This window comes from Phyllopteryx taeniolatus, chromosome 8 (assembly GCF_024500385.1).
Source record: "Phyllopteryx taeniolatus isolate TA_2022b chromosome 8, UOR_Ptae_1.2, whole genome shotgun sequence".
Taxonomy (NCBI): domain Eukaryota; kingdom Metazoa; phylum Chordata; class Actinopteri; order Syngnathiformes; family Syngnathidae; genus Phyllopteryx; species Phyllopteryx taeniolatus.
This window is the reverse complement of record NC_084509.1, coordinates 17,518,091-17,531,856: the sequence shown is the minus strand read 5'-3', so window position 1 is coordinate 17,531,856 and position 13,766 is coordinate 17,518,091. Positions and strand designations below refer to the sequence as shown.

Sequence of the window (13,766 nt, the reverse complement as noted above, 5' to 3'; positions counted from 1 at the left end):
CAGTTTTCTTGAGTTTTCCTGCATCTGTTAATGTGTGTGAGCCAGGAGTGCCAAGTCATCAGCAAAATCCAGATCTCCCAAGTCTGTCAAGCTCTACCAATTCATCTGTTACTGGTTTAGCTCTGTGTTTAAGTCAAATATTCTGGGGCCCTTGACAAAGGAAGCACTGAAAATTGCATACCATACCGAACAGAATTTAACCTACTGCTTGATGTAAAGGATGCTCTACCCGACCTCCTACCTAGCTGGAATGGGTTGCATTCTCTCTCATTGTCTCAGTTTTCCATGGAATATATTTAATAAAGCGGTTATTCTATTATTAACTAGCAGCATTAACTAATTAACATTTGATTGTCTCCTGGGTGAGAAACAATTTATGAGCAAACGGCATCGGAAAAGTTCCACAATGGCATTTTATATAATCAATAACATTTTCTCTCAGGCATCGCTATTCATAATGGGAACAAGGCGCACACATATCTGAGCCATTCCACAAATGCTACACACAGAATAATACAAATGCATTACTAATGACCCAAAGCTCTAGGATTGTGTAGATGCTAAAGAGCCCAGTAAAACACAGTAAGAAACTACAGAGAAGCGGTAACAAAACAGAACATCCTGGACTCTTCTCCTGCTACAGGTGTGCTCAAGTTATACACACAAGGCTCGTATCTAATGATGCCATGGATCATCGCCCCCTCCAGATTTTGCTTCAATTGAACTATGGAGCAGATGTTGCACACAAAGAGAGAGAGAGAGAGAGAGAGAGAGAGAGAGAGAGAGAGAGAGAGAGAAAGAGAGAGAGAGAGAGAAAGAGAGACTCAAAAACAAAGACCTCCACCTCAATGTTTTGGAATCCGCTGATCCCTTGCATCATTTTTCCAAACATCAGCATGTTCAAAAAACTCTGAGTGAGACTATATATCAATGTCTTTTTATTATTTTATTTTTTTACTTTGGGCAACTTCTGTTAAAGGAATTACACATTCCCCATGCCTGACTTTGAAAGTGTTTGCTGACTCAGCAGTCAGAAACATTAAGTAAATATGCAGCACAATGAGAGTCAAATGGCTCTTTCTGTGTCTTAATGTCCAGTTTACAGGCCAGAAGTTCATCAAAACGACGTCTCACTCAGTCCCTCCCATACACATGCACACTATGCGCACGCGCACGCACACAATCACAAATTTTCCGGATACAGAGCAGCAAAGAGAAGTGATGATATAAAAAAACAAGTTTATTATTATTTAAATAAACGGGTGTGAAGAGACAATAATAGTGAATACCTGCCTCAGAGAGAAAGAAAGGCACATTCAAGAATGAAAACAACAGACGTGTGAAGAGCAAGGGTCAGTTCAAATTAGAAGGTATTCTCAATGATCATATCTTGAATAAAGCATGTGTTAATTGGTTATTTTTCAATAATTCTATTATCCAGAATACTGTAGATAAAAAATGCCATGATTCTTGCTGTGCCTCCAATAGGTCCCTGGACGTGCCCACTCATTCAATTTGAAGTTAATTGAAACTAACAGATTCGATTGGAACAAAGAAGAATATATCTGTAATAATATCTGTAATTTTCATCAGCCCACACAAAACCAGTGACCACTGTGGCATGGAGAAAACTCACTGCTGATTGGGCACTCACTCTATCAATGACAGTGGTTTTTAATTGAAAACGACACCAAACTTTATCACTGCAGGAAGACAAATTAAGAATCACTTTAATGCCACTTGCTTCAAATTAGTGAACATCACATAGATTCCTATAAAATACAAGACTGTACCTATGAATGAGTCAACCATCATGTGTGACTATTCTTGATGTCAGAAATATTTCTGTAACTAGTATATAAATATTTCTCTCAGAAGATGGTTTAGAAGCAGAAGATGGTTTAGAAGCAGATTCTTCATTCCGCTCAGTACAGTCAGGGTTGATGTTTACAAACACAAATGTTAAGGCTGGAGTCTTTTTACAGACAAGGTAGGGGCATCATCATAGAAAAGAAGGGAGCAACACAGAGAAAACCAGAGTGTCACCCCAAACCAATAGTGTTTTACATGGCAAGATTTGATACAAACTGTTTTTCATCTCAAATTTTTCTCTCATGACATATTTTAGCAACTTGTAGATTCATGTGTATTCCTTTTGTGTCATTCTAAAGTACTATATGTTGCATTTAGATAGTGGATAGTGGATTTATAACGTACGAAAGATTTGCATCTGCAAAACCATGCCAAACTTGATTGCTCACGTAAACAGATGTGGTAGCTGCTATACTAACCAGGCACACCCAGGATTGCATCTGCCAGATACGTTAAATTGCTGCACAGTTCATTGTGTGCGTTCTGGGAGGAGTACAACGTGTTGCAGACTCCAAAGGCTTGTATTTTGCATTCTTCAGAGTTAACACCGCAGCCATGTCGCTCTCTCTCCGCCAGCACTATATGCAAAATAGACAATAGGTATAACCACCACATAGGCTTGGGAGGCAAATCTTTGACAAATAGTGACAAATAGAAACTATTTTTGGACAAATTGTTCAGTCCGATGGTCCGTTTTATCCGATATCAGCTATATCGGGGTCCGTTTTATCGAGGTTCCACTATACTGTATATGTGTGCGCACCGATGAACAAGTGCAGTCAATGAATGTGTCTATTCTTGCCCATAGCCTCTCAAATATCGACACTTTCTCCTTTATTCTCAGCCATTTCCTTGCTTTGTATTGTTATAATTCAGCTACAGCTGCCAGGTCAATACACTTTTTCCTTGAATAGTGTGCCATGTTGTTTTTGGTTCAATAAAAAAAAGAAATGATAATAATAATAAAGGACGGTATATGTGGATCCTCAAACTGTTTCTCGATAAGAATACCAACGATTCAAGTTTTTCAATGGACGGTAATTTGCGTCCCTTGGTGTGTGACAGCCAAAGGGCTGAATTGGAGCCAGTCACCTATGACAAAACTCATTTCAACTCGGCATTTCCTTGCATCTGGGTCACTGGCACACTGTGCCAATTGTCTGGTGCGAGCCTCTACCAGAGCACTTTTTCAGATGTGTTGTTCCAAGTTTTGAACGCAGTGTTATGCAGGATGGGCACGTGCTGGCTTCACCAAAGTTTTCTGCGCAATCATTGGGCTTTATCTTGTCAACTAAAATGCGACCGGATACACTCGTTACCGTGGCGACGACAACAAGAGTGGATCGCGCCGACTATATTATGAGGACAAAAAACGTGTTGGTGGTCCCCGGTGCTCAGGACAGGAGAGGACGTTCGTTTAAGGCTTGCTTGAGGTATGCTCACATACTTTTAATACGATACGGCTCGCAAGCAGGCAACAAAAACATTATGTAGCCTAGCAATCGAGTGGTAGCACGAACGGTTGGAAGTAAACATGCCGCCGTTCTGTCGAATCATGCTCTAAAGTTTCGATGTGGGTTCAAATAAAGTAATTTAATTACAGTAAGTTAACACCCATTAGTAGTGACTGGTTAGAGCGTCTGCCTCACAGTTCTGAGGACCGGGTTTCAATCCCCGGCCCCGCCTGTGTGGAGTTTTCATGTTCTCCCTGTGCCTGCGTGGGTTTTCTCCGGGTACTCCGGTTTCCTCCCACATCCCAAAACATGCATGGTAGGTTAATTGAAGACTCTAATTTGCCCGTAGGTGTGAATGTGAGTGCGGATGGTTGTTTGTGCCCTGCAATTGGCTGGCGACCAGTTCTGGGAGTACCCCCCCCCCTCCTGCCCGATGATAGCTGGGATAGTCTCCAGCACGCCCGCGACCCTTGTGAGGATAAGCGGCTCAGAAAATGGATGGATGGATAGCATCCATTATTTCTGTCATGTTGTAATGTTGGTTTGACCTGACTGATTAGAATACATGACCTTACTCCAGCAGTGATTTCCAACCTTTATGGAGCCAATGAGCATATTTTACAATTGAAAAATCTCACGACACACCAACAAACAAAAATGTCACAAAAAGTTAATTAATTACTGTATTTATTTCCTGCCATCTAAAAGAAGACCATTTTTGATTTGATTTTATTTTATTTGTTCTGTCTGTCACTTTGCCTCACTGGCATAAATAGAGAAACAAAGATACATTATTGATTGTAAGTATCATTTTTTGATATAGACAGTAAATGAACAGGTCATTTAAATGGACACATTCCTCCATCTTGTGATCCGATCGGTGATCGGTCATCGTTTTTTTTAAACTCGCTGATAGGTTCCCAAAAATCCTGATCATGTAAGGCCTAGTACTAATATGAGGCGATTAACCATTTATATGGTTTCACAGTCATAATGACCCTCTGAAAGAAACCGTAACTACAACGCGGCCCGTGACTAAAATGAGTTTGACACCCCTGACCTAAAGCAAAAAAGCTCTTTTTAAATATGGTGGTCTCCTCCACTTTTACACCTATTGCCAACAGTGGGCGCAATCTGATAGATTTAGAGTGAGTGAACACGCAATTTTATAATATCTTATAAAAATATTTTAATCTTACTAAATGAATTGTATGAAAATTCATATTGGTTGTTGCTTTCTGAAAAAAAGCACATAGTTTTCTATTAAAAAATAAAACGTAGCAATGCTTTAGGTTTATGGATCTGTATTTTATTTTTACTTTTTTGTACATTTTTATTATGATAATGCTGATCACCATATTAATTACAGTAACAGTAACTGTGTGTGTGTAATCGTAATTGTGAAACACAGATTCATGTCTAGCTGTACGGAAGGAATAGAACTGCCCTTTCAGTTTAAAATGAGGTACTGTGAATCAAATTTACATACCAGATAATCCTGTTGACATTTACCGAATATCTGTAGAAGTGCTATCTATATACAGTACAGTAGGTCCTCTTAATGTTTTTACATAGACCAGTCTCAATCATGTGTGTCCAATCCTGGTCGTGGAAATCTAGGTTTCTCTGTAGAAAAATCTCCACATTGCCCAGATGTCCAGCAGTACAGTTCAAATTATATTTAATGTTGAATGTTTTCAGAAGCAAATTAGGAGAAGTATCATCACTGAATTTGGGTCTGATAATTGCATTGTGTGCTGCCTGCCCAGCTGTCCAGCAATTTGCACACAGGATTTGTTCACTATCACTTGACTCTAGCCATGTCAAAAGCAATTGCTGCAAAGCATTAATTAGGCAAGACTAGACTCATAAAAGTCACAGTCACGTTCTTTGCTCAGAGATTCACTAAATGAGAATCCATCAGTATATGAGCCAGTTGTAGTAACAGTATTAGCAGTTAGAATGACAGATTAATATAATCCAGATATGTGGGTGTATTTAATGGTTGAACACACACAACCTATTAAATACTTTTAATCCTGTAATCCCCAAAACAACCTTGCGTCTTCAGAAATTCAGCATCTGATTACTCAACAATACTCAGCAGAAATAGCGTTCATTATTTGAATGTTCAACAATGAATTTGTGGAATCATCTTTTAGTAGTCTGTAGCGATAAATGTGACTGACCACATTTACTGGCCATAAACCCAAAGGCCACAAGATTAGGTACAACTGCACAATCAACAAATGTGTCTTTCACATGCAAAACCTGTAGTGAATCTTGAAAAATGTTGAGTGCACCATATTTTGTGAGTGATTAGGGTACACAGACTGAGACCGCAATACATATATTGTAGGTTGTCCCTATAATAATAATAATAACAATAGGCGGCACGGTGGTGTCTGGTTAGAGCGTCTGCCTCACAGTTCTGAGGACCGGGGTTCAATTCTGTCCCCGCCTGTGTGGAGTTTTCATGTTCTCCCTGTGCCTGCGTGGGTTTTCTCCAGGTACTCCGGCTTCCTCCCACATCCCAAAAATATGCATGGTAGGTTAATTGAAGTCTCTTAATTGCCCCTAGGTGTGAATGTGAGTGCGAATGATTGTTTGTTTGTGTGTGCCCTGCAATTGGCTGGGAACCAGTTCAGGGTGTACCCCGCCTCCTGCCCGAAGATAGCTGGGATAGGCTCCAGCACTCCCGCGACCCTTGTGAGGATAAGCGGCTTGGAAAATGGATGGATGATAATAATAATAATAATAATAATAATAATAATAATAATAATAATAATAATAATAATAATAATAATAATAATAATAATAATAATAATAATAATAATAAAGGTGGCACGGTGGGTGACTGGTTAGCACATCCGCCTCACAGTTCTGAGGACCCGGGTTCAAATCAGGCCTCACCTGTGTGGCGTTTGCATGTTCTCCTCGTGCCTGCGTGGGTTTTCTCCGGGCACTCCGGTTTCCTCCCACATCCCAAAAACATGCGTGGTAGGTTAATTGAGGACTCTAAATTGTCCGTAGGTTTGAATGTGAGTGCGAATGGTTGTTTGTTTCTATGTCAACCAGTTCAGGGTGTAGCCCGCCTCCCTCCCGAAGATAGCTGGGATAGGCTCCAGCATACCCGCGACCCTAGTGAGGATAAGCAGTAGAAAATGGATCATAATTGTAAAAAAAAAATCTATATGTATTGATTATTTTATTTTGACAATGTACTATGGCAATAAATATTTGAGACAAATAAAAGATTTACATTTGTATCAAAACAATGTGTATCTAAAAGAAAATGAAGAAAAAAACGCTCCAAACACAAGCTCATTCGTCAGATGAACCAAGCGTAACAATGTGGCGCTAATAAGCACCATAAAAGCCACTCGACAAAGACTTGAAGGCATTCTAAGCAGACACAATCATTAACATTCATCAGAAGCTCGATGTTCTGTCAGATTGTTTCTACTTCAGAGTGACTGAGCTCATCTAAAGTAACGACCGATTTTCCTCCTACGTTGCCAAAGTGACAAGTGTAAAAAGAAAACGATGAATATTTTACATTCAAATCACAAATGTGCTCACCATCCAAACAATGAGCTTTGACACTGGTGAAGAAGAATCAAGCAGAGACTGTGAAAATATGTCAATAAGAATGTAAAAACACATCTAAAAAAAAAACTTGTGGGACTTCGGCCAAATTTGAACAACAGGTTTTTTATCACACAGGAGACAAACGTGTTAAAAAAAATAAACAATAGAAGGGCCCTTTCTTCAGTGAAATGTCAAGTGAAATGGTTTTTTTTTTCTAAATCAACTATTGAGCTATCTGCTGTTAAAAGGAAAATATATTTTCTTGATTTTATCAAAATATTGCTGGAATAAAAAAAAAAAGAGATTGACTAAGGAACTTGAAAAAGATAGCAATACAGTTTAATAATACAGACAATATATGTATGAAACACATTTACAGTAAGTATACTATTGGTTCCACAATCAGTGCTTATCACATTAAATAGACCACCCCCTGATGTAAGGTTTAGGTCACAGCTTATGTTGGTGTAGTGGTTAATTTACTGTATGCAACATCATACCATGATTATCATGACCAAATGATCATGATTATTAGAACTATAATATGATCAAAATAAACAAAAACAAAATCACAGCACTTTTTGACATTCAAAATAATAAAGAGCAACCAATCTATCTGAATTGAAAAATGTAGTTTATGGAATCTTTTAATAAAAGTGTACCATACCCAACTGAACCAACTGTACAGTTTGTTGGTAACAAGGCTTACAATTTAAAGTTAGACTGTGACAAAGACAGGAACCCATTAATTTATGCAATACATAACCATGCCTTGCAGTGCCTGTGCTGTAAAGAGAGTCATAAAGACAGTGATGTGTCTAGGCAAGGCACTTCACCAATAGCAATAAGAAAATCTAATGTGACAATTGATAGTGTTGCTGTAATGTATTAAATGCAACCAACCGTGAAAGTTGTATCGAGTATGCAAATTGGAGTTGCAGAAAAGAAATGTTTTCTCCGTGTTTTCTCATAAAGTACTACCCCACACCTTTATAGTTAACAGAATCAAATAAAAATCGCTTAAAGTAATAGATGGGCTACAGCATCCACAAGGAATGTTGAGACAAAAAAATAGAGAATGTGATTGTAAATTATGTCTGAAGTGACTTTCTGAACCAAAGCACACTGTCTCACATGCCATGTCTTCTTCGTGGATCATCAATCAGGCTAGAAAACAAATCACAAAAGGCATACATGATGAGAACAGTCTCATTTACAGCTGTATTCTATTTGATATACTTACTGAGTGATGTTCATGAATGCCTTCAAAATGCTTGATATTCATTTTAAAGAATAATTTGGATCATTATCAATTCTAAATGTTGAGTGTTCAAAATGACTGCAATAGTTTTCCAGTTACATTTTATATCGAACAATATAGAATTTTTTTAGCGACAAACTTTTAGCCTAACCAAAGACAAACTACGATGATAATGATGACATCGTGTGGTCCCGTGATGCCAATCAGTGATTAGCAGTAAGGAAACTAAAACAACCAATATAACCTATGATCTCAGCTACCTCCAAAATCTTGTATCAGACACCACAGCAGGATAAATACCTAAAGATAATCGAGCTGATTTTGAACCTTATTCCCCCTTCTGACCAAATTCGGCAAAGCCTGATTATCTGATGCCCCTTAAGATCATCTTGAAAGATTCTTCTGTCGTATGGATTGGGTTACTTGTTATTTTCACCCACCTTTGTGTTGGATAGCCCAAATAAACAATTCTTGCTCTGACATACAAAACTAAAGTTTGAAGTGAATTTTCATTAAAAAAATTGCGAAACTCAGAACATTTATGAGGAACTTGAAGGCAAACACCCAAACATGCCAGTCTAGGGGAGGTGGTGGGTAATTCATTTGCTATAGAGGCCATATTAGAAACTGGAATGGTCTTTATTTAAAGCTGCAACTTGAATTGTTTTGATACTTTACTTGCTACTTGTGTTGTGCAGACATGTTACATTCATTCATTTTCCGTACCGCTTCTCCTCACTAGGGTCGCGTGCGTGCTGGAGCCTATCCCAGCGAACTCTGTGGGAGAGGCGGGGTACAACCTGAACTGGTCCCCAGCCAATTGCAAGGCACATATAAACAAACAACCATTCACACTCACATTCACACCTACGGGCAATTTAGAATCTTCAATTAACCTCCCATGCATGTTTTTGGGATGCGAGACATACTTTGGCCAGATCTGGACTAGGGCAAATGGAGTGCTCTCTCTTTATGAAGGACTCCAAACACATGGAGACTGCTGGTAAACATGTCATGGGGGCTATTTAAATTATACATTACCTGTGTTCAATGAATGTATGACTCCCGTTGAGTCACCATTTTCTTTAAGTCTAAACTCCGACCACTATCCATCAGTGTGTGTTGCCTGTGTCCCTGCATTATTTCAATGAATGCATCCGTATGAGTAATTGCTGACATTTAATTACACAAACAGACAAAGACCTTTAAAACAATCTGCCACTAAGCATATGATTCATGTTCTGCAGACTGACTTGGACTTAACTGTTTTCTACATATTCATTATATCAGGAAAATCGTTTTTCATTTTGTATTTTGTTGGGTGTCTATTTTGTGTTTGTCAACTGGATTACACACAAGTACAAAAATCATTTCCACAAAATGTTGTGATGAGGGTGGATGGATGTTTGGGCAAACTGAGAAAATGTTTTGGTGCAGATCTGAATCGTTCCAATTCATTGCAAGATGCGGGTCATTCTCAATGTTTTTGTTCAGATTTTCCTTTTCTTATGATCAACTACAATGGGAATTGTATTATTTACTATATTAGTATATTGATTATTTAGTTGATTAGATTTATTCATTCCTTTTATGTTGTCCCAACCTCAAGGTTCGCAATTTACGGACAAGTTTGTCGTTTTTTTAAACAGCCCCAGATTTTACACTAAGTACATTTGTGAGGAAATTTAAATATCATCATTATTTCAGTATGTATACTTTTTGTAGACGTTTTTTGTTTGTTTCTTTGTTTGGTTGGTTGGTAGTGGTGTGCTGTGAAAATGTTTTTACGTAAAATATATGACCTGACTCAGACTAGGTTGAGAAACACTTCAAACGTGACATCACAAAAGATGACTTTAGACTTCATTAAAGTATGATAAAATTCGAACTTTTATGGCATTCAGCTTTGACATTGCCTCTACCTAATATGCATAATTATGGTTACATTGTCTTTAGTTATTAGGAGTATACAAGTACTACATATTGTAGGTGCATTTCTAAAAACCTGAAGGTGAAAAAAGGCCAATAAATGAATCCAGTAAAATATTTGTGGATTTTATTATTTTTATTTATTTATTTCTTTTTTTTTATTCTTATTTTTTTTTTTTTTTTGGTTTAGCATTGCGGGCTCCATTTTCACAGGGTGAATAATAAATAGTATTACATGCAGGCTGGCATGGTGTGCCACTGGTTAGCGCATCTGCCTCACAGTTCTGAGGACAGGGGTTCAATTCCCGGCCCCGCCTGTGTGGAGTCTGCATGTTCTCCCCGTGCCTGCGTGGGTTTTCTCCGGGTACTTCGGTTTCCTCCCACATCCCAAAAACATGCGTGGTAGGTTAATTGACAACTCTAAATTGCCCGTAGGTGTGCATGTGAGTGTGAATGGTTGTTTGTTTCTATGTGCCCTGCGATTGGCTGGCGATCGGTTCCGGGTGTACCCCGCCTCCTGCCCGAAGATAGCTGGAATAGGCTCCAGCACGCCCGCGAGCCTAGTGAGGAGAAGCAGTACAGAAAATGGATGGATGGCTATTACATGCAGGCATATGCAACATATTGGTACCGATGAAGATATGTATTGAAGTTATGATCTCTCTCTCTCTCTGTATTCTCTTTCTTCACACAAAAAGGGTCCCTGACAGCATAAAACCAAGTCCACAGATAGTGCAGCAGGTCACGACTCGGTGTGCTAACCTACACTGTGGACATCAGAAGTAAAAGTGCGCATGAATCTGCAAGTCTAGTCGAATAGCCCGTCACACCGGGGCGTGCAAAAACACACACGCACGCACACACTACTGTACGCGTGCAACTTTGTTTGCAGCCGCCCAGCAGCTCCACATGAGCTCATGAAGCAGAATAAAGTCCGCGCTTTCACCGCCGGGACTTTACGGCGGCTGTTTCCATGAGCCGAAAGTCACTTATCTTTATCAACTCGAATCGCAAGCAACATAAAACAAAACAACAACAAAAATCACCGCATTATTTTTTTTCCTCCTCTTAAAAACTGTAGCACACAATTTCCCCGCGGGATAGCCAAAGAAATTAAATGCAAATGCAGTAATAATTTAAAAAGCAAAAGGTTTTCTTGCCTTGAAATCCGAAGAGGAAAACGACCGCGGGAATCCATACGGTGTGTATCCACAAGTGAGCCATGATGTCCACTGGTCCGGTCCGAAAGCCTTGCGCTCAGCCTGAAGATGTTCCGTCTTCAGAGGGTAATTTCCAGCAGAGAGAGAGAGAGAGAGAGAGAGAGAGAGAGAGAGAGAGAGAGAGAGAGAGAGAGAGAGAGAGAGAGAGAGAGAGAGAAGCGCTGCAACCGATGCCGACAGCAGCAGAGACGGAAAAGCCCAACTGGCCGCAGACTGTCACTTCTTCCTCTGGTGCCTTCACACGCGCTGAGATATTTGCGACCTCTACCGGAACACGGCTCTCTGGATTTCGTGCTCGTGTGCGTGCTCGTGCTGGTGCCGACTGGTCACTATAATGACCCTCATCAAGCATCATATCACAGATATATGTGTAAAGTCTTGGCCACAGGTCTTTTGAAGATGTACTAACTACATGCGTCCACTGCACTGGTCTAATATAATACAGTTATGAATAAATCATGACTTGCTCTCATGTTATTCATTTTAAGGCGCTCTAGAAAATATCCAATTCTGTGGCAACATTCTGGCTTGGCTGTGTGGGGAATATTTTTTAGTTGGTCTCTTTTGGTCCCAGGTAGGTGGAGTTTGCTGGTAATTATGGATGCACTCTCCATCTATTGCCCACACGGCATCCACCTTGACAATATTAGTCCATTAGTTTATTCTGAGTAGTCTACATACTCTATTCCTATACATTTTATCTATTCATTTTGGGGGGGGGGGGGGGGGGGGGGGGGGTGATGTTGCCAATTTAGTAGTTATCCTGCATCTAGTGACTTTTATGAGCCCTTTGATGAAATTTAAAAAAAAAAAAAAAAAAAAGCACCTTCGCTTGCAAGTATCTGTGTGGAGACTGCAAGTGAATCAAGGCTCAGCTTCCAAAACTTGCTAAAGGATACTGAAACACAGAAACAAGTGATCAAATCCATCATCATCTGATGTGCGGAATACAAAGACGAGCCACGCCACTCAGGGGAATGACAATCTGAAGTTCCAGGGTCTGCTGAGAATATTATTACAGCAGATTGTTTTGATTCATTACAGGTATATGTATTTGCTTTTTCCTGTAGGTCAAGTGTATGGATTCAATCATGAGACACTTGCGGCAAAACTTCCTTAAAAAGCTATGATTTAAAATGTAATGTTACATTAAATATGTAATGTCGGTCTTTGGTGTTAAACATGAGAAAATATTATTGCTTTCTCTGCTCGTCTGTAAATCATTTACATGAAGACTGAAACGGATGCAAAGAAAAAAAAAGTTGGAATCATAGCTCTTGGGAGGTAAATTCCTTAATATGCAATACTTTTCACTGATGATTGTTTGTAATGAGGAATTCTATTGTGGCAGATGGCAAATTTAATTCATTTGTAGAAGAATGTTTCCTCATTAGCGCGTGCCACTAATAGTTTTGCAAGAAACAATGAGGCACATGCAAATATTGGAGGAAATTGACATGATGAAAGGAATAAAGAAAAGCTGTCAATCTATATATATATATATTTTAGCGGATGCGCATTTGTGTTCAGACAAAGTCCTCCCCATTGCTTACCTTCATTAAAGAGAAACATTGTCATTCGTTTAACAGACTGGAGCACATTTCAATCTTATACCGAACACCAAAGTTCAAAGCTACTGATTGCTACGTGTCTTGATTCATTATTAATTTTGATCTTACTGTGTTTCAGTCCACCAGCAGAAACGTGCATATCAGTGTGAAGCCTCAAAGAAGGTGAATATCAACATGGGTCATTGAATATACTGTATGAATAGAAGAATAGTGAGACGGTCGAACGATTCTAAAATAATACTAAAGCTCCTGCTTGGATGGGTAATCACTAGTTCACAAAACAAAATAAGAAACTAATAACAAAAATACAGTACTGTTATCATATTTTTGTAATAATTACTCTTAGGTAAGCTTTCTACTAGCCTCAATTGTCCATGGTAGCACCATTCTGTGTCCATAGCCTGTTGCTCCCCTTTTTCAAGACCATGGACAGAGGCAGTCAATTATTCCCTGATGCTCCCAGTGAGAGCATGTAAAGATATCAAGGGTCTGCGGTGGCTCAGTCTGTCAGGACTTCACTTTGGACCAAAGGGTAGAATCTTTGAATCCTGCTATGGAGAGATTCCTTCGAAGACCAGTCTCAGTTTCAATATACCAAATGTTTACCAAATGTGTTAGACCACCATCTAATTTAAGGTTAATGCCACAGGTGCCCTAAAGTAACAGCATTGGTAATTCCTCAAATATTTTATTTGTGTGTTTTTTGTCATGGTTCAGGCACCAGAATGTCTCTGAAATGACATTTTTCATGCTAAAATAGAGCCTACGTAGGTATTAAGATTGTCCAGGAATTAAAACATTTGGTGTTTTACAAAAGTTGGACAAATAGTAAAGCCTATTAATTTCATTTATTAAGATGTCAAATTGT

General features: G+C 39.1%; 1 protein-coding gene across 1 annotated transcript in view; it reads right to left on the bottom strand.

Annotated features, from left to right (window-relative positions):
- Positions 1 to 11,486, bottom strand: part of lsamp (limbic system associated membrane protein) — a 333,574-nt gene extending 322,088 nt beyond the window's left edge. The window contains exon 1 of the mRNA XM_061780943.1: positions 11,268 to 11,486. Within this exon, the coding sequence (XP_061636927.1) occupies positions 11,268 to 11,331 (64 nt within the window). The 5' untranslated portion in view covers positions 11,332 to 11,486. The remainder of the gene's footprint in view (positions 1 to 11,267) is intronic.
- Positions 11,487 to 13,766: the final 2,280 nt, after the last annotated feature.